At 51.3% G+C, this 21936-nt stretch overlaps 2 protein-coding genes across 2 annotated transcripts; both read left to right on the top strand.

Moving 5' to 3' along the window:
* The first annotated feature begins 1664 nt into the window (after positions 1–1664).
* LOC150003398 (interferon regulatory factor 4-like) lies at positions 1665–13201 on the top strand. Its single transcript, XM_090286203.1, has 8 exons — positions 1665–2155; positions 8260–8449; positions 8762–8859; positions 9672–9783; positions 9891–9956; positions 10688–11062; positions 11678–11796; positions 12024–13201. The coding sequence occupies exons 1-8, from the start codon at positions 1925–1927 to the stop codon at positions 12114–12116; spliced, it is 1284 nt and encodes a 427-aa protein (XP_090142329.1). The 5' UTR covers positions 1665–1924; the 3' UTR covers positions 12117–13201.
* Positions 13202–13266: 65 nt separating this feature from the next.
* On the top strand, positions 13267–16044 carry FOXS1 (forkhead box S1). Its single transcript, XM_090286200.1, has one exon. It carries the CDS (start codon positions 14792–14794, stop codon positions 15782–15784), a length of 993 nt encoding a protein of 330 aa, XP_090142326.1. The 5' UTR covers positions 13267–14791; the 3' UTR covers positions 15785–16044.
* Positions 16045–21936: the final 5892 nt, after the last annotated feature.

Below are 21936 nucleotides of genomic sequence, written 5' to 3'. Positions count from 1 at the left end.
AAGTAAAAATAAGTCAGGGAGTGAGGGAATGAACTGTTATGCTGCTATCCAGGGAGCTGCATTCTGGGTACAGGTAATAGTAAGCGAAAAGGTCCTGACGTAGGATCCTGTGTGAAAGCAAGATGGCTGGACTCATCAGAGTGCGGGGAGTCTGTGGTAGTCCCAGCTAGTTAGTGGGGTCACCATCCACTGGGTTTAAAACGCCATTCTATTTCTACTGGTGTCTTCCCCTCCATGACCCCCATCATCAACAGGACAAAACAAAGCACCTTGATCTGATGTTTCAGGGTCTTTATAATGCTCCACCTACTTCCATCATTACTTCCACCACACTCTGACTCAACAATAATGATAATACCACTCATTTACTGAGCACTTGCTATGGACCAGGTAATGTGCTAAACATTTTACCTGCATCTCAGTCCTCAAGCAACCCTGTGAAGTAGGTGTTGCTATTTAACAGGTGAGGCAACTAAGGCTGGTGCCCAAAGTCACCAGCTAGCAAGTGGTGGAGCCGTGATTTGAATCCAGGCAGTTTAGCTATGGGACCCACCCTCCTAATTACTACTATTCTGCCACTTAAGAAAATGAAGGGATTGTCTGACACACTGAAGACCTCTGCTTTGATGCAATTATTTTGTATTATTTAAATACTTTTGTATTTAATCATATGAAATGCTTTATGCCCCATGGGAGCCCTACAAGCCTGAGTTTTAATCCTGGCTATGACTAGAAGTGTCAGAACTGGGTGGCTGCTTGGAATATGGGGACAGAAGGTAGGGAGCATGAAGACCCTTCTGACAAGTACACATTAGGGACGGTGCTAACAGTCTCTGGTCAATATCAGTGCTCAGCTCTGCACTTGCTGCAGACGGGGTGATTTCTCTCTTGGAGCCTCAGTTTCCCTGTGTACACAGCAAGGGGTGGAGCAGTCTGAGTTACTTGACCTCTTTCAAATCACAAACCCCATGTGACAATTTAATGAAAGATACAGACCCTAGAAAAGTGCATAGACATGAAAAAATTTGCATAGACTTTCAGAGGAATGACAGACCCCACCAGGAATCCATAAACTCCAGTTGTAGCCTTTGAGAGGCACCATGGGACACGGTTTAGGCTCCTGAGCCCTCGGGACAGAGGGACACAGGTTTGGATCCCGGTTCCCCACCTGCTAGCCCTGTGACCTTGTTATAGGGCTTCAGCCTCTCCGAGCTTCAGTCTTCTTACCAGTAAAATAGGTGATTATACTCATCTCACATGCTAGAACCAATCCAGTCACTGCAGGAAAGCTCTACCCAGGCCCAGCACTGTGGTGAGCATCAATAAATGGGAGGACTCCCACAGTTTAAGGTAATAGTTCTCCAAGTATGGCCCATGGGCCACCTGAATGAGAATCGCATGGGAAATGTGTTAAAATCTGATTCTACAAGCCTGGGATGGAGGCCTCTCAATTCTGATGGGACTTAGTTTGAGAAGTACTACACCCTTCCAGCCTCTACAGTTCAGGTTCTGAAAAAGGACTGACAAGTTCTGACTGGCGGGGAAGAGCGGAAAACAGGTGCAGGGGTGGGGCAAGGGATGCCTTCACGTGCCTGTCGTCCTGCCACCACCACCCCACCCCGGGGACGGGCAGAACCCCGGCTGTACCAACCCTTACTCTTCAATGGATCTTGGCGGCCCATGGCACCTCTAGCTGACCCCTGCAAGAAGCCCGGCGCCCTCCAGACCAGGCTACACCGGGAGGGGTGAAAGGCAGGGGCCTCCCAGGAGAGGGGCAGAACGGAAAGCGAAACAAAACCTGTCCGACCAGACTTTCACTTTCGCCGCCTCCACGCGCCACCCAGGTGGCCCCGAGATCCCCCACTGCGCTGGGGTCCAATCAACCGCGCGACCCAAACCTGGCTCCTGGAGCACTGCGTCCCCGATGGCCGGCGACCCCTGGCGGAGGGAGGAAAAGAAGGTCCCCGACGACAGGCGACCCATGGTGGGGGCCAGGGGTCCGCTGCGCCTCCGTGACTGGCTGGTGGAGCAAATCGAGAGCGGGCTCTACGCGGGGTTGCGCTGGGAGGACGAGGGCAAGACCCTCTTCCGCATCCCCTGGAAGCACGCAGCCAAGCAGGGTTACCAGGCGCAGGAGGACGCGGCTCTCTTCAGGGTAAGGGGGCAGGGGCTGGGTGACGCCGGCCAGGCCCGGGAGGGCTCTGGAAAAGCACAAACTGATCGACGCGCTGGGTGACCTTGGACCGCTCACTTGGCCCTTAACCTCAGTCCTCTGTAGTGTCCTCCATAGATGGGAGACCCTCAGACATCCTCTTAAGTCAGAATGACAGCAACTGCATGACCTGCACTGTCCCTACCTCTCAGGGGGCCTCTCCTCCCTCTCCATAGGGGGAAATTAGACTGCATTCATGAGAACTTCCTCAACTTCCCACCCCCAACCCCCTGATCCAACAGTTCGGGGACATTTTCTGTGCTTCCCAATACCAGCCCTTCTCAGGGACCTTCCCCTCTAGGGTCTCAGGGACCTTCCCCTCTAGGGTCTCAGGGACCTACCCCTCCAGGGAGCCCTCCCTTTCTTCAGTCATCATTAACTTCCTCCAAACTGGCTCCTTCCCATAACATTTAAACTTCAGAATCCCTCCTGTAAGCAATAAGGAACCAACAACCAACCACATATCAGGCCACTTGCAGGCCACCCCAAACACTGCGCTGTCTCCAGCTCCTGGTCCTCTCGTCTCCCCTCTCCTGGAAAGAGTCTCCTGTCATCAACTCCCACCCTTTCTCCTTGAAACACACTCACTTGATTTCCAGAATCTCTGCCTCCCACCTGACTCCTCACCCTGCCCTCCATTTCCCTCCACTTTCGTAGCCCCTGCTTCTCAGCCTCCAACTCCTCCCTTCTTATTTGGGGGGTGGGGGGGTGTCTCGGCATCCATTCCTGGACCTCCTTTTTCATGTCTCAGCCTCAGCTTCGGAGCCCCAAGACTGCTGGTCTCTCAGTCTCCAGACCTCTCAAACTCAGCATATCCTCATCACCACCCTCATCAGCTCACCCCTACAAACACCTGTTTCCCAAAATGGAATATTGTACCCATTGCCACCCAGACCCCAGGGCCAGGCACCTGAACCCTGGATGTTCCCCTCTCTTCCAATCTCATTCAACTCTATTACCAAGGCCTGGGGGCTCTCCTCACAAAACTCTTCAGTCCACCTACTTGGACCCATTTTACGATTTTTCACCAGGACAACTGCTGTGACCTCACTGAACTCCCTGCTTCCCCCTGTCCCTCAGCTCTCCCCTCAGTCTTCCAAAGGGATCTTTCTAAATGTAAATCTTGCCTTGCCACTCCCCTACTCAGAATCCTCCCATGGCTCCTCACTGATCTTGTGATAAAGTCCCAGCTCCTTGTCAGGGCCTCAAAGCCCTGCAGGAACTGCTCCTCCTTGGCCTCTCTCCACTCCCTCCCCTGCCCTCCCTAACTTTAGACGCAGCCTGACAGTTCTTTCAATTTCTAAATGCTTCATGGCTCTCTTACCATTGGACCTTTGCACATGCTCTTCCCTCTGTCTGGAATATCCCCTCCTCTTCACATTCATCTGGCCAGCTATCATCATGCTCAGCTTAAACATTGCTTCCTCAGGAGTCTTCCCTGATACATTCATTTAATGTATTCGTTTAATTAATTTAAGTTCCAGCTCAGTGCTTCTTCCAATTCATTCCTTATTCCTTCTGCTTCCCCCACTGAAACAACTTTCCCTGTGAATTATAAGTGCCTTGTGTGAGCTTGTCTTCTCCAGCTGCTTGAGGTGGTGACACCGAGCACGGTCCCTGGCACACAGTCAGTGCTCACACCTCAGTAAGCATTGAATAAGTGTTTGCATGGCCTGTTTCTTAAAACTTATGTGCCGTTCAGAGGAGAGAGATTCTATGGGCTGGCCCTCCCCATCCGGCTGGCTGCTTTGATCATTCCTCAACCCACTACTGGCACACACATGTGACTCCCTGGCTTCACACCTTCTTGGTGCCCAAAACCTAGGGGATAAAGTTTGGTCTTTGAGGACATTCATGATCCAGCTTTAATCTGTCTCTTCTTCCTTAATTTCTCCTCCCCTTACCCCCACCACATACAGTTAGTTGATCCTCATTATCTGTGGATTCTTTGTTTGCAAATTCACTTACTCACTGAAATCTGTAATTCCAAAATCAATACCCAGGGCACTTTTGGGGCCATTCTCAGACACGTGCAGAAGAGTGAAAAATCTGCCTGGCTGGTGTGGCTCAGTGGATTGGGTGCTGGCCTGTGAACTGAAAGGTGACCGGTTTGATTCCCAGTCAGGGCACATGCCTGGGTTGCAGGCCAGGTCTCCAGTTGGGGGTGTGTGAGAGGCAACCGATTCATGTACCTCTTGCACACCGATGTTTCTAACTCTCCCTTCTCCCCGCTCTAAAAATAAATAAATAAAACTTAAAAAAGAAAAAAGAAGAGTGAAAAATCTGAGTCACGGGGTGTGTACATTCCCAGCTGAAGTTGAACAGGTGATGCTCTGCCTTCTTGTTTCTACTCTCATACTATAAACAAATGTCCTTCTATTGGTCTATTCAGTGCCATGTTTTAAATACTTTTGTGCTTTTTCTTGGTGATTTTACAATTTAAAGTGGCCCCAATCCTACGTAGAGCTAAAGTGCTGTCTAGTGTTCCTATGCACAAGAAGCCTGTGACGTGCCTGACGGAGAAAATACAGGGTGGGCGAGAGTAGGTTTACAGTTGTTTGTATGGAAAATAATACAATGGTTAATAAACAGTAATACAAGAATAAACTCTGTGTTTTATGTACTTAAACTGTGAACCTGCTTCTGCCCACCTCTGTATGTGTGTCAGATAAGCTTCGTTCAAGTGTCAGTTACAGTTTTGTTGGCCTTGAGCTCAATGTTAATGAATCAATAGTTTATATCAAATAAGGAGGTACTCTGCAGAAATACACATAAAAAACAAAGTTATGGAACTGTTGTAAACAGAGACTTGTAGAAACCTAGCTCTGTATTTTCCCTAGGAGCAATGGTTCAGTAATTCACTAATTCAATGTTTGAGCAGATTATATAGAACATAACTACCACAAACAATGAGAATCTACTGTACAGATACCTTCAGACACACACACCCAATGCAGCAACACCAGGCTCTTCACTGTTCCCTGAAGGCACTGTGCCCTTCTGCACCTCCAGGCCTTTGCTCAACATATTCCCCCTGACAGGAATGTCACTCCACCTGGCAACTTCCTACTCACACTTCAAGGCCCAGCTCAATTTATTCCACAGATACTTAGTGAGTGTCTCTGCTACGCTAGGCTTGGGGACGCGGCAGTCAACAAAACAAAGATCCCTCTCATCATGGTAATAGCTCCCCTTTACCCTGTGACCAGGTTACTTTCGGGTGAGAGTATCCTTAACATAATGAATAAGTGCTAAACGCTTTACATACACCACTCTTCTTACCCCCACCACAACCACGTGAGGTTAGGAATCATTGGCACTGTTGAAAGACAACAAAATCAAACCTTAAAGGTCTCATCACTGGCAAGTGGCACTGACATAGGAATGTGACTCTTTGCTTTGGTGCCCAGGCTTCTCACTAGGTCTGGAATCTCTGAGGGCAATGGCTGAGTGTGTGATTCATTGGTTAAAGCCCCACTCCCAGCCCTGAATGTGATCAGCACAAGCAACACATCTCCTTTGACTACTCTGCTCCAGCCACACTGGCCTTCCTTGAATCTAGCAATCTCTTTCCACCTCAGGACCTTTGCACTTGCTATTCCTTCTACCTAGAACACCCCTCCCCCAGTTCTTTGTCAGTATTCTTCTTTTCATTCAGGCTTCAGCTCAAATGCCACTTCCTCCAAGAGGCCACTTCTGATCACCCTCTCTAAAGTAGCCCCTCATATTTCTTATATTTAGTCTTTTTATCACAACAATCATTCTAACGTGTTTAATAAATGCTTTGAGTGTGTATGCTTTATTGCAAAGCGAGCATTGCTATTTTGTGTGTATTCTTGTAGATCTCATTCTGTGGCTTATCACTCATGATCATACTCTAGATATCCTTGTTCTCTGTACATTTAATTTGTTGCTCCTAGATGCTTCTAGATGCTGCATAGACATCCATTACACACACACCCCACCCCCTTTCCCAGGGATGGACACACCTTTGTCTCCCAGCCCCACAAGAAATGCGGCAGTAGATATCCTTGCCCTGGTCCCCTCAGGAGCCTCTGTGAGAATTCCTTTTGAATTAGAATTTCTACTCACAGGGTATGTTTATACTTAATTTAACTAGGCATGCTGATGACCACCCAGAGGCTCTGCACCCATCCAATGCCTACCAACAGTGTCTACATCCCAGCCAGTTCCTGGAATTATCCAGCTGCTAGATTGTGTCAGCTTACAAGTGCTATCTCTATGTTTATTTGCATTTCTCTGACACTAATAAAAATTTTTTTAAAAATTAAAGATTTTATTTATTTATTTTTAGAGAGAGGTAAAGGGAGGGAGAAAGAGAGGGAGAGAAACATTGATGTGTGAGAGATACATTGACTGGTTGCCTCTCACATGCCCCCAGCTAGGGATGGGGCCCAAAACCCAAGCATGTGCCCTTACTGGTAATCGAACCAGCGACCTTTTCTGTTTGCAGGCTGGCACTCAACTCACTGAGCCACGCCAGCCAGGGTTTAATGAATTTAACTATTCATATGTTCATGGGCTTATGGTTTCCTTTTCTGTAAACCACATATTCTTTTGTCCTTTGGTAAGAATGATTTTATGTACAGGACGCTCCCTCTTCCAGATCTTAGCCCCTTGCTGATTTCAGACATTGTAAATATTTTTGCTTTATAGTGCATGCCTTTGAAGTTTTGTTTCCAAGCATTCTCTAAACCCCTTGAAGATTTTTTCCTACACTGTCTTCTATTAATTTCACAGTTTTACCTCTTACTTTTGGTTTTTTAATCACCTGGAGTCCACTTTTTGTATGTGGCCGTAGGTAGGGATTTAGTTTTATGTTTCTCTAGATAAAAAATAACCACCATTATTTTATATCCATCATCCTATTTATTTTTTTATTTATCATAATCCTTAATTTGGAATATAGCTATTACCATTGAGCTGTTTGCAGCTGTCTTCTCCCATTAGACTTGATTCCTTGAGAGCAGGGACAATGGCTGTCTTGTTCCCTAGTAAGTCCCTAACTTGGGCCTGGCACATAGTAGGAGCACAGGGAATATTGGGTTGGCAGAAAAGTCTATTTAGTTTTTTCTGTAAAATAAAAGATACATTTTTCACCCTGGCTGCTGTGGCTCAGTGGATTGAGCGTCGGCCTGTGAGCCAAGTGTCACTGGTTCAATTCCCAGTCAGGGCACATGACTAGGTTGCACGTCAGGTCCCCAGTTGGGGGTGCAAGTGAGAGGCAACCACACAGTGATGTTTCTCTCCCTCTCTTTCTCCTTTCCCCTCTCTCTAAAAATAAATAAATAACTGGACAAACAAATAAATAAATAAGTTATTTAATGACAATAATAATAAAAGATACATTTTTCATTTTCACCAATAACTTGATTGATTTGGACATTTTTGACATGTTGGCCTTCTCCCACTATTGGCTTCTAGTGGGTAGAGGCCAGGGGTGCTGCTAAAGATCTTCCAATGCATAAGGAAGCCCCACAGCAAAGAATTATTTGGCCAAAATGTCAATAGTACCAAGAAACTTTGCAAACCGCTTTTGATACATTTATCAGTCACAGCACCTTCTTCATACACTGAACAAATCTTTTTTTTTTTTGCTTTTCAGTTGTGTATTTACCTTTCTTGAAATAATAAAGCATAACACACTGAAAGTGTTGCATATTTTTTTGATCTTCAATATTAAAATGGTTGCACAACAATGCACTAATTTCGATAAGTATTTTTAAATGCATGCTGATATGACAGCTGTCACAATATAATCTAACAAAATTGTTTCAAATGAAGTAAAAGACAACTAAGCACTGTTAGAGCCATCATATGGCAAAAAAAAAAAACTAAATGAACATTTTGGCCAACCCAATAAAAATGTGTTAGATGGAGGGAAGGTGGGAGGTGAGAGGAAAGGATGGAGACATGGAGGGACAGAGGGTCAGAGGGAGATTCAGAAGCGTGGCCCTCATCCTTTTGTGTAATACCACCTCCCCACCCCAGGCTATCCCTCCCCAAGTACCCTTGCTCATCCCCAGGCCTGGGCCATATACAAGGGTAAGCACCTAGAGGGCACTGACAAAGAGGACCCCTCCACTTGGAAGACTCGGCTTCGCTGTGCTCTCAACAAGAGTGCCGACTTCTGTGAGGTGCGTGACCGCAGCCAGCTGGACATCTCCAACCCCTACAAGGTCTACCGGATTGTGTGCAACGGTGCCCATGGCCCAGGTACCATTCTGCCCCTGGAGGTAGTGACCAAGGATGGATCTCTGGGCAATAAGGACCTCACTTTGGGCATCTGTGGAATAGGAAATGGTTGACTTATTGAGCTTAAACTCATGGGCAGGTAAACACAGAAGGACCCTTAGGCCACCCAGTTAATCTTCCCATTTGAAAAGAAGAAAACTGAGGCCCAGGGAGAGGAGTGGGTCTTGCTGAGATCATGCAGTGAGCTGGGGTACTCTTGTCTGGGATCATCTCAGTTGAGGGGGTTCTTCTTAGGGGCCCAGGAAAAAACAGACTATCTCTTACTCCATCCAGTTACTAGGAATTGTTCTTCTTCTGAAGAGAAGGGCATTCTCCAGAGCCAGCAGGAGCCCCCTAAGGGGCTGACGGAGCCAGCCTGCAGGACAGACCGGGTCAGTGTGTCTTTCCAGCCCTTTGCAGCCCTTCCAGCTAAGTTACCTCTGACCCAAACCCACCTTCTCTGTGGTCTCCAACACATGCTCTCCTCCCTTCCATCCCTAGCCCTCCTCTCAGCTCTACTTCATCTCTGCCATCATTATCAGTTCCAGCATTCTATTCACTTTGCCTTCGTCACTGTTCTGGCTCCCTCACCATTCCCATCACCTCCCTCATTGTCAGCTCCTTCACTCTACATCAACCCTATTTTCTCCAGTTTCACCCCTGCCCCCTATCATCATTGGGTCCACCACTGTCCCCAGTCACCCAGGAGATCCAATTCTACCACTGTATTCCCTTCACCTTCATCACCTTTAACTCTTACTGTTGCCCTCAACGCCATCACCTCCATCCCCATCACTGTCTGTATCACCCCTGTTATCTCCACCCCATCACTTCTCCCCAATCATCAGTGGTTCATTGCTCTGTCCCCATCCTCCCATTAGTCTGGTCCATTCCTCTGTCCCTGGGGGCCTCGACAACATCCATTTTATCACTCCCCCCTCTCTCTATCACTTCTGCTCCCCATCTCCCCATTCATTCCTAGCACTTTTTTACCTATCACATGAGCTTCATTTTTGACCCCATCACCTCCAACAACCCTATTGACTCTCTTTTTACCTCTATAGGAAGAAGGGTCCTGAGCTCTGAAACCTCAAAGTCCCTGTCAACCCCAGCCAGTCTTCAGTCCGCCCAGACTTCCCTCTGCTCTAGGGCAGACAGTCTGGGAACTCCTCCCATGCTCATAACCCTCTCTCCTGATGCTCAGGCTGCCTCAGGATTAGCCACAGAGGATAGAGACAAGGAGCAGCCCCTTAGGCCGGCCCAGCAAGGCTCATTGCCACCAGCTGCCCTGCTCCCAGGCCCTTTGGCCGATCACAGTAAGTATTGGGTCTCCTCACCCACCCCCGCCTCCTCCAGGACCTTGATCTAGGGGTCAAGGGACCCAGGATAAAGTGGTACCTGACTGCTTCCCCTCCTTCCCCAGGGTACCAGGCACAGGATCCTATCCACCCCAGGAGCCCTTTGTCCTCTGAAGACTTCAGCCACCTGGGTAAGGAATCTGAAGACTCCCCACTCTGACCACAGTGCAGAATGGGGAAGGCCAGCTATCCTCTGTCTCCCACCCAAAGCACCCAGCCCAGACTCCCAATAACAACAGCTAACTTTTGTTGAGGACTTAGTTTATTCTAGCCATTCTTCTAATCTCTCCCTGCAGTCCCGAGAGATAGATCCTGCCATTACCCCCGTTTTACAGATGCGGAAACCAGGCGTAGACATTGTGAACCTTGCCCAAAGTCACACAGCTAGAAACCTGGGAAAGTTAATAACGGGTCATAGCTCCTAAGTGGCAGGGAGACATTAGAATCCAAGGGCCTGGCTGCAAAGCCCACAGCTTTAACTACCGAGCATATTGCTGCTGGTTCCCCCCATGGGAAGCTGCTGTTTTGTTGCTGCTGTTATTTCCACCAGCATCAAAATATTTGCTGGAAGGAAGCTCCTAAAATCCCAGCTGTTGGGGCTGAGAGGGCCTCCGTGTGATACCCCCATCGTACAGATGGCCCCAGGCCCTAAGATGTGAAGCTCAACTATCAGTTCATTTATACTGGAAGCTGCAATTATTTACCACCACCACTAAAATTATCATCACTTATCGGGAGGAACCGCCAAAATCTCCTGAGGTGGGGGCCGGGAGGACCTCAGGGTCCCCTACCCTGTTGTGGGGGGTCTGTGGGAGCTGACGCCACCAACGCCTGGCGTACGCGCCGTTTCCCCTTTCCCCAGATTGCTGGTTGCACGTGCGACTCTTCTATGGCGCGGAGCTGGTGCGCGAAGCCACAGCGCGCGCGGCTGAGGGCTGCCGACTGAGCCCGCAGACAGCGGTCGGCTCCGCGGCGGAGCGCCTTCTGGGGCCGCCACCACGCGTCGCGCAGGTTCGTTTCCCGGAGCCGCCGCCCGGTGCCCGCGTGCTGCAGCGCCTGCTGCCGCACCTGGAGCGTGGCGTGCTGCTGTGGGTGGCGCCCGAGGGGGTATTCGCCAAGCGCCTGTGCCAGGGCCGCGTGTACTGGCGCGGCCCGCTTGCCCCGCACCGCGAGCAACCCAACAAACTGGAGCGCGAGCGCACCTGCCAGCTGCTCGACACGCGCCGCTTCCTCGCAGGTAAGATTGCGAAGGTGGGGCCTCTGGTGGCGCAGGGCAGAGTGACTGGACACAAGGGTGGGCAAAGGGACGTGAGCAGAGAATAGTGGGCACGCGAGGTGTGGGAGTAGGGGAATGGGCTTAAGGATGTTGGTTTTGGGCTGGACATGGAAACGCAGGACATGACACAGAAGCACCGGGAGTGGGAACATATACAGGCATCAGGAGGATTGGGCACAGATATTGACATAGACATATGAGAGGAATAGGAAAGGAGCAGGCTTGGGGCATTGGGTGTGGGGCACACGCGTAGGACTTGGGCACATGTGTCGTCACAGGGCGCTAAGCATAGGGGCACTGGACACAAGATAGGCATAGGTGGGTGGCAGTGGGCATGGGATGGGCATAAAGGTGTGGTGGAGAGCATAAGGGCACAAGGCATGGGGCATGAGCACTGGAGGTGGGCACGGATGTGGGAGATGAGGCAGGCGTAGGGATGTGGAAGTGGGGACTGGGTATGGGCGTACAGAATGGAGATGCGGGCTTACAGGATAAGGGCCTGGGATATGAGCACAAGGTGGGCACCAGGTGGGATGCCCCCTCTTGGCCCAGCCCACACAGTCTCAGTGTCCGCAGAATTGCGGGCCCACCTGCAGGATGGTCGCCCAGAGCCCGAGTACCAGATCCATCTGTGCTTTGGCGAGGAGTACCCAGGCCCCCCAGACCAGCCCCAGGAGCGGCTCATCATGGCCCATGTGAGTCACCACCACACCCTCCAGTCCCCTCCTGACAGCCCTTCACTGCTCCCTCTAGCCCCAGCTCCACCCCTGACCTGCTTGCTATATGACCCTCTGGTCTGTATGACCCTTCATGTAAAATCCCTGTAAGGAGAGGGCTGTCACTAGGGCTGTGACCCCATGAGAACACAGGGGATGGGTTAGGGAGAAAGTTGTCTCCTCACCCCGCCTTCTGCCCCCCACAGGTGGAGCCGGTCTTTGCCCGAGAGCTCCTTCTGCACTGGAAGCACCACAACCACAGTCCCCTGGCGGCTGGTCCCTGGTCCACAAATCTCTGATGGCACCACTTGATGACGCAGTTGAGTCACCTCTAAGCAGCCACTTCATCCTCTTGTACCCTCTAAAGGCAGCCCCCCACAGGGTGCGGGCTGTACCCCAGCTCTGCACAAACTGAGCCAGTGGACTTGGGGCCTCCCCCCACCCACTCCCCACGTGGATTGTGATGAGGGGAGCTGATCGTGGCCTTCAACCTCTGAGCTGAGGAGTTGTAGCCCTAGAATGCCATGCGTAGGTTGATGGACCCTGCAGCTGGGCCTGGGGAATCAGGTGGAAACTGAGCTCGGTCTTGAGATTCCTGAAACAGAAATTAGGGCAGAAGAAACAAGACTTCATCTATTTATCGAGAGCGCAACATGCCTATAGTGGTTTATCTAAAGCAGACCTTACCTGTGATTGATCCATTATAAGCTTTGCTTACAGCCAAGTTTACCAATAATTAGATCCTCAGGGTTGTTTAGAGTGGGACCTCCAAGGGGCTGAGTTTCCAGACCCTCCCTCCTACCTGCCACTAGGGGCATCTGGTGCCCCATCTCTCTTCTTTCTGGGTGTGCGTGGGCGGAGGAGCTCCCCAAATAGAGGACTTTGCCTGATCCTGGGACTTTGGATTCTAACCAGCGAACCACCAGCACCAGTGGATACTTTCTTTGGAGAAACTGAAGCAGGCCCCCAAACAGAGCCCTAAGGCAGAAACCAAAGTGGGGACCAGGAACCCAGCCCCTCCCCAAGCTCCTTCAAACTTTGCAAACTGTCAGCTGTAGGAAATTCTTAAGAATTGGGAGAGAGCCCCTCAACCATGAAGGTAGTTGATCCTGCCTGGTCACTGTTTTCTGTCCCAGATACCAGACCATTTTCCCTTTTCTGATTTCTGACTTTTTAGGACTCCTTTTACAGATGGCAACATAACAAATCTCTTTTAGTGATACATTAATAAGCCACTTTTATGGGGGAAACTGTATGATTCAGCAAATGACAGAAATCGATCAATCACTATTTTTATAGTTCATTCAACAAATGTTGATTAAGCACCTGTTTCCAAGCCAATGCTGGACACTAGGAATAGAATAAAACAGCATGGTGTCCACTCTCTTAGGGTTCACGGCTTGTTTTCCAATGGGGTCCCAGTGACTGTCCTATTCTTGCCCCTCACAGGAGCCATGATGTTAAGGCGTTACAGAATCCTGGGTTGAAATCCTACTTTTTCACTCACTAACTGTGTGACCCTAAGTACTCTAAGTCACTTAACTTCTCTGAGCTTCAGAATCCTCGTCTACCCAAAGAAGCTATGAAGGCCTCTAGGGCAGGACTGGTCTGAGAAGTAAATGTGAAAAGAGGCAAACAGACCTGGCATGGGGAGTGGCACCCCGTAGGTGACCTCTGACTTGGTTACTTGTGGTTGGGAGAATGTGGAGGAGGTGACCCAACCTTCAGAAGGCCTGAGTGTCTGTCCTGGGCTTTGCTGTACCCCCGGCCCAAGGATGCAGCTGGGGGTAGGGGCTCAATTCAGAGTCATAAGTCCTCAACCATGTCCTGTTCTGTGCTAGGCTCTCAGGGGGTGCCAGTTCCCATGTAAGGGAGCCTGTTGCCTGCTCACCACAGTTCATACAGATGGAGAGTCATCAGCTTCACTTTTAGAGGCGGGAAACTGACGCTCAGCCAGGGTCAGGGACTTGCTTGAGATACTTCTTAGGAGGGGAGATGTCTCTGCCCAAATGTCTGTTCTCCCCACACCAGTCACTAGAGGGCGCCAGGACTCAGCAGACCGGGTTTGGCTGGCTCTCATCACCATCCCAGGTGCCCCATCCCACAGACACCCCAATGAGAGGAGAGCAGGTAACACTGTGACCTTAAGGACCCTACATTGTGGGAAGAAGTAGACCACGGGCCTGGGAGAAGGAGAGGAGAAAAGGGCAAATGAAAGTGGGGACTTGATAGGCCCTGGTGGCTTTTCTCATGGAGACTCCCAGTTCTCTAGCTCTGCACTTAGATTCTACTTCTCCCGTCTCTCATCAGAGATGACTGTCTCTCTGCCCCTCCCTCTCTTGTGTCTGTACTTGTGTCTCTCTCTGTATCTCCCTTTTCCTCTCTATCTCTGTAGGTTTCTTTACTTCTTTGTGGTGATGGTTCTTTTTCTGTATACTACATGCAAGCGTGCACGTGTGTGTATTTTTTCTTTTATCTTTGTCTCTCTTAATGTCTCTGCCTCTATCTCTCTGTGTGTTCCTGTCTCTTGTTATGTCTCTACATCTCTTTGTCTCTGTCTCTGTCTTTTTCCCCCACCGTCTCTGTCCCTTTACATCTCTGCCTCTATCTTTTTTGGTTTCTGTCTCTGTTGCCCTCAGTTTCACACCCTATCCCTCCCCAGCAGCCACCACCCAGCACATGTGGGCTGAGGGTCTCTTCCCTCCCAACTCCTCACTCCTGGCAGCTGCTCAAAGCTTCCCAATCCTGGCCTCTCCTGCCCGCCCCTCTTGGGCCTTGGAGGAGGGGGGCGAAGGAGGAAGGGAGGGCAGCCAGGCAGGCCCACCCCTTTTTGCCTTTCCAGGCTGGGAGGCTGGGCCAGTGGGCCTTTTAACCAGCCTGGGCAGGCTGTGCCGGACACCAGCCCTGGACGCCGTGCCTGGCTCCTGTGGTTCCGGCAGCCGCCAGCCCGGCCAGCCTGGCCAGCCCAGCCAGCATGCAACAGCAGCCCCCACCAGGGCCCTTGGCCCCTTCAGCTGAGCCAACCAAGCCCCCCTACAGCTACATAGCCTTGATCGCCATGGCTATCCAGAGCTCCCCAGGCCAGCGGGCCACACTCAGTGGCATTTACCGCTACATCATGGGCCGATTCGCCTTCTACCGCCACAACCGGCCAGGCTGGCAGAACAGCATTCGCCACAACCTGTCACTCAACGAGTGCTTTGTGAAGGTGCCCCGCGATGACCGCAAGCCAGGCAAGGGCAGCTACTGGACGCTGGACCCCGACTGCCATGACATGTTTGAGCATGGAAGCTTCCTGCGCCGACGCCGACGCTTCACCCGGCGGGCAGGTGCTGAGGGCACCAAGGGCCATGCCAAGGCACGCCAAGGACCCCTCAGAGCGACCAGCCAGGACCCAGGAGTCCCCGATGCTACGACTGGCAGGCAGTGCCCATTCCTACCAGAGCTGCAAGAGTCCAAAGGCCTAAGCTTTGGGGGATTGGTGGGGGCCTTGCCAGCCAGTATATGCCCGGCAACCACCGATGTCAGGCCCCGGTCATCTACGGAGCCCAAAGAGATGCCCACACCCAAGCCTGCAGGCTCAGGAGAGCTCCCTGTGGCCACTTCGTCTTCTTCATGCCCAGCATTTGGCTTTCCTGGCAGCTTCTCTGAGGCTGAGGCTTTTAGCAAGGCCCCTACACCCATCTTGACCCCTGAGGTGGGCATTGGGAGCAGTTATCAGTGCCGGCTGCAGGCCTTGAATATCTGCATGGGCGCTGACCCAGGCCTGGAACACCTCTTGGCCTCAGCAGCCCCCTCCCCTGCACCTCCCACCCCTCCAGCCTCACTGCGGGCCCCGCTGCCCCTGCCAGCAGACCCCAAGGAGCCCTGGGTTGCAGGCAGCTTCCCTGTCCAGGGAGGCTCTGGCTACCCATTGGGACTGACCCCCTGTCTATACCGGACACCAGGAATGTTCTTCTTTGAATGAAGCCAGCTGGCCTCGGGCAGACCTTGCAGGACCCCTCCCACTACATCCTCCAGGCTGAGCCTGACTCTGGGATCTGGAGAGCTCTCAAAGGACCCAGGTCTGGCAAGCCAAAGACAACTGGGACAGAAAGCCAGGATTGAAATGGTGAACTCTCCACCAGCCTCCAGGGCCTCCGGACAGACTTGGGGTGAGGGAAGGCAGAGCCCCCTTCGGATATACTCTGTGGCTCTCAGGGCCAATAAAGCCAGTGTGATAATGAGGATCAGCTTGCTGGATGGTTGGGGGCTGAGGGCCGGATACCTGGTTCGCGGGGTGTGGGGGCTGTGGTTGTGGGGTTGTGTGGCAGGAGTGAGAGACCCCGGATGGGAATATTTCACATGAGGACTCCTCCTGCTGGGGACTTTCTCAGGGAGTTTCCCGGGAAGGCAGAGGAAGGGGGAGCAGGGAACTGGGGAGAGATAGGAGGGATGCAATCATGAGAGAAACCAGGCAGGGAGTGAGGCTGGCCTGGCCTAAGGGGCTGGCTCTCCAATCCCAAACTCTGTGACTCAGCTACCCCATCATGAGCAGTCAGAATAACTGACCATTGGTGACATTTATTCCATCCTGGATATATATATATATATGTATATATATATATATATATATATATATATATATATATATATATATATATCAACTCACCGAATCCTGTGTGGCACAGAATAATATTGCCATTTTACATGGTTGGAATCTGAGACTTAGAGAGCTTGGCGCTCCTAGCTCTGACTCCAGATGACACCAGTGGCAGAAAGAACAATGAATCTAGGTTGTGTACTCTGCCCCCAGCCCCTGACCTGCACTTTGAGAGAGGATGTAGAGGTACCACATAGGGTACAGGCAGAGCTGGTTGTGTCAGGGAAGAAGCCCGGGGATGGGGGGCAGGGATTCAAATGCCAGTGCTAAAGACACTGCTTACACCTTGTAAGGGTCAAAGGACAGGCACCAATCCCCTTGTCTGGATTTCTCACACGAACGGGGGCCTCCCTGAGTCCCCAGCTCTCTGAACTCTCCTGGTGACTCTTTGAAAAAACATTTCTCTCATGGGGGGAGGTGGTGGCTGTCCTGGGTACAGCAGAAGTGACAGAGCCCTTACCTTTGGCCTTCTCTAGCTGCCTCCTTGGGGAAGCAGGAGAAATGGGTATATTTATGGCCCTTATCATAGGAAAAGACTTAGGGACCTGAAATCTCACTGTCCCCATACCCTCTAATACCAGAGTTGCTGAAGCTTCCTTCCAGAGCCTCAGTTCCCCCATCTGGATCATGGGTATAGAGAGAGAAAAGAAAGGCCAGGGATACTGGGGAACCCCTTTTTTGGTCTTTGGTATAACGGCCTGGAAGGTCTTATGTCCCATGAGGTGATACCCAGGGAGCTGGAGACCCCTTCACCGGGAAGGCAGCCCAGTCCCCTCCAGAGGCCCTTCCTGGGCAGGCGGCCACTCCAGCTTTGGTCTCTCAGTCTCTGCTACTCCCTCCTCCCTCAGCAGGTCCCCTGGGGCCTGGGAGGAAACAAGCCCGGCTGGACAGCCCCAACTGTCTGGTTCCCACAGACTCCAGAGCCAGGGTGGAAGGGGGACTCGCAGGGTGGGGGCTCACTGAGGCCAGAAGGGGTTGGGAAAGTGCCTGGCCAGCTGTGGGGTCCCTCCCCAGCATGCCTGCAGGACCCCAGCCTGGAACCCATCGAGTGATGGGGAGAAGGAGAGAGGGTCTGTCCTGTTGCATTTGGGCAGCCTCACGGCTGAAAGGGGAGGAGAGAAAGGTCCTGTGGAGGGGCGGGGAGGGCACGGGTCAGGAGAGGAGAAGGAGGCTCTTGTGTGGGTTCATACAATGGTGTGTGCCTGTGTGGGTCAGTATGTCTCAGGGTGTGTGTGTGTGTGTGTGTGTGTGTGTGTGTGATGCACAGAGACAGACAGTTATAGACAGGGACAAGCAGGGAGTGGGGATTCTTTCTCAGTTGGGTCAGGGAAAGAGGCCTCTGCCAGGCACTGTTCCCTGTGGTGCATTCCTGTGGAGACCTGGTGACCCCAGTCCCTTCCCAGCCTGTGTCCTGAGCTAGTAGGAGGATGGGGAGGCTGGCCTGCCTGAGGGAGCTCAGATCTCTGCATCCTGCCCAGCACCCCGCCTCCAAGAAAGCTGAGCTGAACTGAGGTGGGGGCTTGGGGAGAAGAAAGCTGTATCCCCTGCCCACCCTTTGCCCTGGGGAAGCATGCAAAACAGTCACCCACACCCAGGAGCACAGACTCATCTCTGGGCAACAGCCCCCTCTCCATGTCCCTCTCTGGCTCCCAACATCATCAAAAAGTGAAGACAATCCCCTCTCAGCCCCAATCCCCAAGCAAGGCCCTGGCTCAGTGCCTGCCTTGAATCGCTCTATAAGACTGGACCAGTGCCCACCTCTCTGGCCCTGATTTCACTCCCTTTGCCCGGGGGAGTAGGGGAGCAGGGGAAAAGCCTGACTTTTTGAGTCTGGGTCCCAGAAGAGGGTGTGACCTGGGGGATGGCCTGGAGGAGATCCCATCCTCAGAGGTGCTGGACCGAGAGGCCCAGACACCATGATCTCATGTTGCCCTCTGCTTGCTGGGCAGCCTGGGGATCCCACCCACTGGGCCTTCTGCCCTCACATTCTTTCCATGACCAACAGGCACCCTTTGGCTCCTGCGGGCCACCCCCACCTGCAGGGGGTGGCCAGTGCTTAGCAGAGATTCAGAATGCCCAAGCAAGGCCAACCCAGAGAGTGCACCTCGGCATAAATGGCGAGACTGAGGCCAGAGAAGGGAAGTGACATGCCCAAGGCCACACAGCAAGGCAAGGACAGAACTGTCTTCTTTGCCTATCAATGGTTCTCCTCTGTTGCTTTGAGCTCTTACTGGACAAGGGCCATCCCATCTGACTCTGTTTCAAGGACCCTTTCCACTTCAGGCTTATCTGAAACCAGGAGGGGATCACAGACCCCACTCCTCCTCCTCCTCATAGGTCAGAGCTAGAAAGGATACTGAGCCCTTGCCCAGTGGCTCAGTTGGTTGGAGCACTGTCTGGTACAGCAAAAGTTTGCATGTTTGGTTCCTGATCAGGGCACATGCCTAGGTTGTGGGTTCCATCCCCAGTCAAAGCACGTAGAGGAGACAACCTATCAGTGCTTCTCTCTCACATCAATGTTTCTCTCGCTCTAAAATCAATTTAAAAAAACATCCTCGGGTGAAGATTTTTAAAAAAGGGGTACTGAGTTACCTTGTTAAATCAAAACTAAAAATGGTAAGATCAGTGGTATTTCAGAGTAATCCAGAGTGCTTAATCACAGCAGCTCAGATTCTTGGAATATCAGAGTTGAAAGGGCGTCTTCTGCTCAATTTCTGAATCCCCTCTACACCAAGAAATGCCTATTACGTGGGGTTCCAGGAAAAGGGAGCTCCCCGACTTCAGAGGCAGCCCCCTCCAGCCTCCCTGGGGTCAGCTGCTCCAAAGGACTGTCAGGAAGTTCTTCACCTGCTGGTCCTTTGGTCTCTGCTCTCCCTGCCCCCAAGGAGGCCACCCCCACCCACAGGGCTGGGCCTTCCTCAGCCAGCTCCTCCACCCTCCACATCTTTTTTTTTTTTTTCCACCCTCCACATCTTATCTCCTCTCCCGCCCACCCGTTTCCTTCCCTAGTTTCTAACATTCCGCTGCCCAGAGTTCAACACTCATTCCCACACTCAGGCTGCCCATGGGCCAGGAGTGGGGAGACCTTCTCCCTTGAAGGGCGGGGCATTCAGAGGCCACCCAGTGATGAGGAAGAAAGAAATGGGGAGGCCGTGTGAGCCAGCCTGGCATGTCTGCCTGCTGGGAGTGTATGGAACCCAGGAATCCAGGCCTCAGCCAAACCATCTCCACCCCACATAAGCTCCCATCTCCCCCACACACAGGCTCCCATCTCCCCAGAAGCTAGGCTGCCAGAGGCAATAGATGCTGTAGCTGAGAGCAAGAGTTCTGGAGCCTAACTGCTTGGGTTTGGATCCCAGCTCTGTCAATTCCTAGTTGTGTGACCTTGGACAAGTTTCTTCCCCTTTCTGTTTCTCTTATCTATAAAATGTGGACATTAACAGTATCTACCCCCATGGGGTTATTGTGAGAATTACATGAGTTAATATTTGCAAAGTGCTTAGAACAGAGTCTAGCACATGGAAACCACAATGTAAGTGTTGGTTAAGTACTATAAATAAATATTTGGACCTGGGGGGCATGTCCCCTTAAACTGGTTTACCCGCAAATGAAGGTCAAGCTACTGTGGAAGTAGGGGGCGCAGGGGAGGAAAGACTGTTATATAGACTTCAGATTTAATTCTTGGCATCTCCTCTTCCTTGCTGTGTGACCTCAAATAAGTGGATTCACCTCTCTGAGTTCCAGTTTCGTCATCTGTAAAATGGGGTAATGACTCTAACTCCCAGGACTGACATGTGGGAAACCCGCACACTATGTATACAATTCAATCAATGAGAATAAAGTTGGAACATAAAACAGCCCCACTGGAGGGCCTTGTGCCCTCAGCTCAGTCCTCTGCCCCTTCCTTTGCATGTGGCAAAACCTCCATCCCAGCAATTCTGGAGCCCCCTATTCCTGCCCTGCTGGTAATTGGCTGGTAACTGACTGGTAACTGAGAGAGGCAGCTGATGGGACTGAAGGAAGCAGATCCAGGCAAAAAACAGAGCAGAGTCCAACAAAACTTTGCCTGGTGTTGGGCCGCCCGCAGTTTTCAGATACAAAGGAGAGTCTGATCCTGCACTGAGTTAAGACAGCTGATTCCCTTGTGAATGTCTTTTCCACCTGTAAGCCTTTGCATTTGCTGTTCTGCCCTCTCCCCCAACCTGGAATGCTCACTCCCCACTGACTGACTTCTCCACATTCAGAGCCCAAATTAAATATCACTTCCTCTGAGAAGCCTCTCCTCTTCCCCCTCTCCGCCATCTGATTAGGTGCTCTTAGATTCTTCTCTTCCTCTGCACCCTATTTATTTCCTCCATCCGGCACCTATTGCAATGTGGAATTATGCATTTCTGTGTGTATTCACTTTTTACTGTGTTTCTGCCATAGAATATAAGCTTCAGGAGGCAGGGGTTGGGTCCACCTTAATCATTGTATCCACTTCCTTAACCCAGTGACCAGCACAGAGCAAGCCCTCAATAAAGGTTTGCAGAGTGGACAAGTGGAATTATTGTCACCCATTCATCCATTTGCCATGAATTTAATCTCAGAGAACTCCCCAGGTTTCCCTGGCCCCCTCAGAGCAAAAGCCCAAGTCCTTAGGGACCTGAATGATCTGGCTTTCCCTCTTGGTGCCCTTCCCTCACTCCAAACAGCCTCACATCTGCTCTTCCTTTTGCCTGAAACAGCCTTTCAGCAATCCCCTCATGGCTAATCCCTCATGCCCTCCCCTTCCTCAAGGAAGCCCCCCCTGACTACCATATCTCCATCCACCCCACCAATGCATTCTAAATTCATTATTGTCTTCAGAGTTTTCCCTGCTAGAATGAAGTTCCATGAGGCCAGAGATTTTTTGGTCAATGGGCTGCTTGTCCCCAGAACCTAGAACAGTGTCTGGAACACAGTAGGAACTGGAGAAATAGTTGCGGGAAGAACATAAGGGCAACAGCCTCTGCCAGCTCTGTCTACACAGCTCACGTAACTTTTGTACTGGCTCTTGGAGGCAGGTACTATTTTGACCCCATCTCACAGACAGGAATCTGAGGTTCAGAGAAGGCAAATAAGTAGATTAGAACCCCATTCTGTCTGACCTGTACCCATTCTTTGTCACCAGCCTGTCTCCCGAGAGGTGTACAAGATCCTCGTCTGGCTCCTCCTGTCCCCACAGTTCTCACAGCCATTCAGGCAGACATGGCCCAGGCTCCCTCTCGTCTCCCTGTCTCCACTGTCTCTCTCCCACTCACTGACCTCCCTGGCTGCAGAGATCCTTCTGAACCACAGATCTGACCATGCCTTTTCTTCGCTCAAAACTCTTCCATGGCTTCCCATTGCCTCAATCCAGTCTGGCACTTGAGACTCTGCCAACTTCTCCAGAATGATCCCTTGCTACATCATATGCAAAAGCCTTAATGAAATGCTCCAAAAGGAGCTTGTCCTCA

Source organism: Furipterus horrens, unplaced genomic scaffold (genome assembly GCF_987537825.1).
Source record: "Furipterus horrens unplaced genomic scaffold, mFurHor1.1.pri manual_scaffold_8, whole genome shotgun sequence".
Taxonomy (NCBI): domain Eukaryota; kingdom Metazoa; phylum Chordata; class Mammalia; order Chiroptera; family Furipteridae; genus Furipterus; species Furipterus horrens.
Note: the sequence above shows the minus strand (reverse complement) of the source record. Positions and strands in the feature narration are given on the sequence as shown.

What these genes read in the sequence shown, in the direction of transcription:
- LOC150003398 (XM_090286203.1), top strand. Translation starts at nt 1,925, where the DNA reads ATGGCCGGCGACCCCTGGCGGAGGGAGGAAAAGAAGGTCCCCGACGAC. An exon ending in AGGCCCTTTGGCCGATCACA is followed by an intron (nt 9,784 to 9,890) that starts GTAAGTATTGGG and finishes CTCCTTCCCCAG; the next exon opens with GGTACCAGGCACAGGATCCT. An exon ending in AGCGGCTCATCATGGCCCAT is followed by an intron (nt 11,797 to 12,023) that starts GTGAGTCACCAC and finishes TGCCCCCCACAG; the next exon opens with GTGGAGCCGGTCTTTGCCCG.
- FOXS1 (XM_090286200.1), top strand. Translation starts at nt 14,792, where the DNA reads ATGCAACAGCAGCCCCCACCAGGGCCCTTGGCCCCTTCAGCTGAGCCA.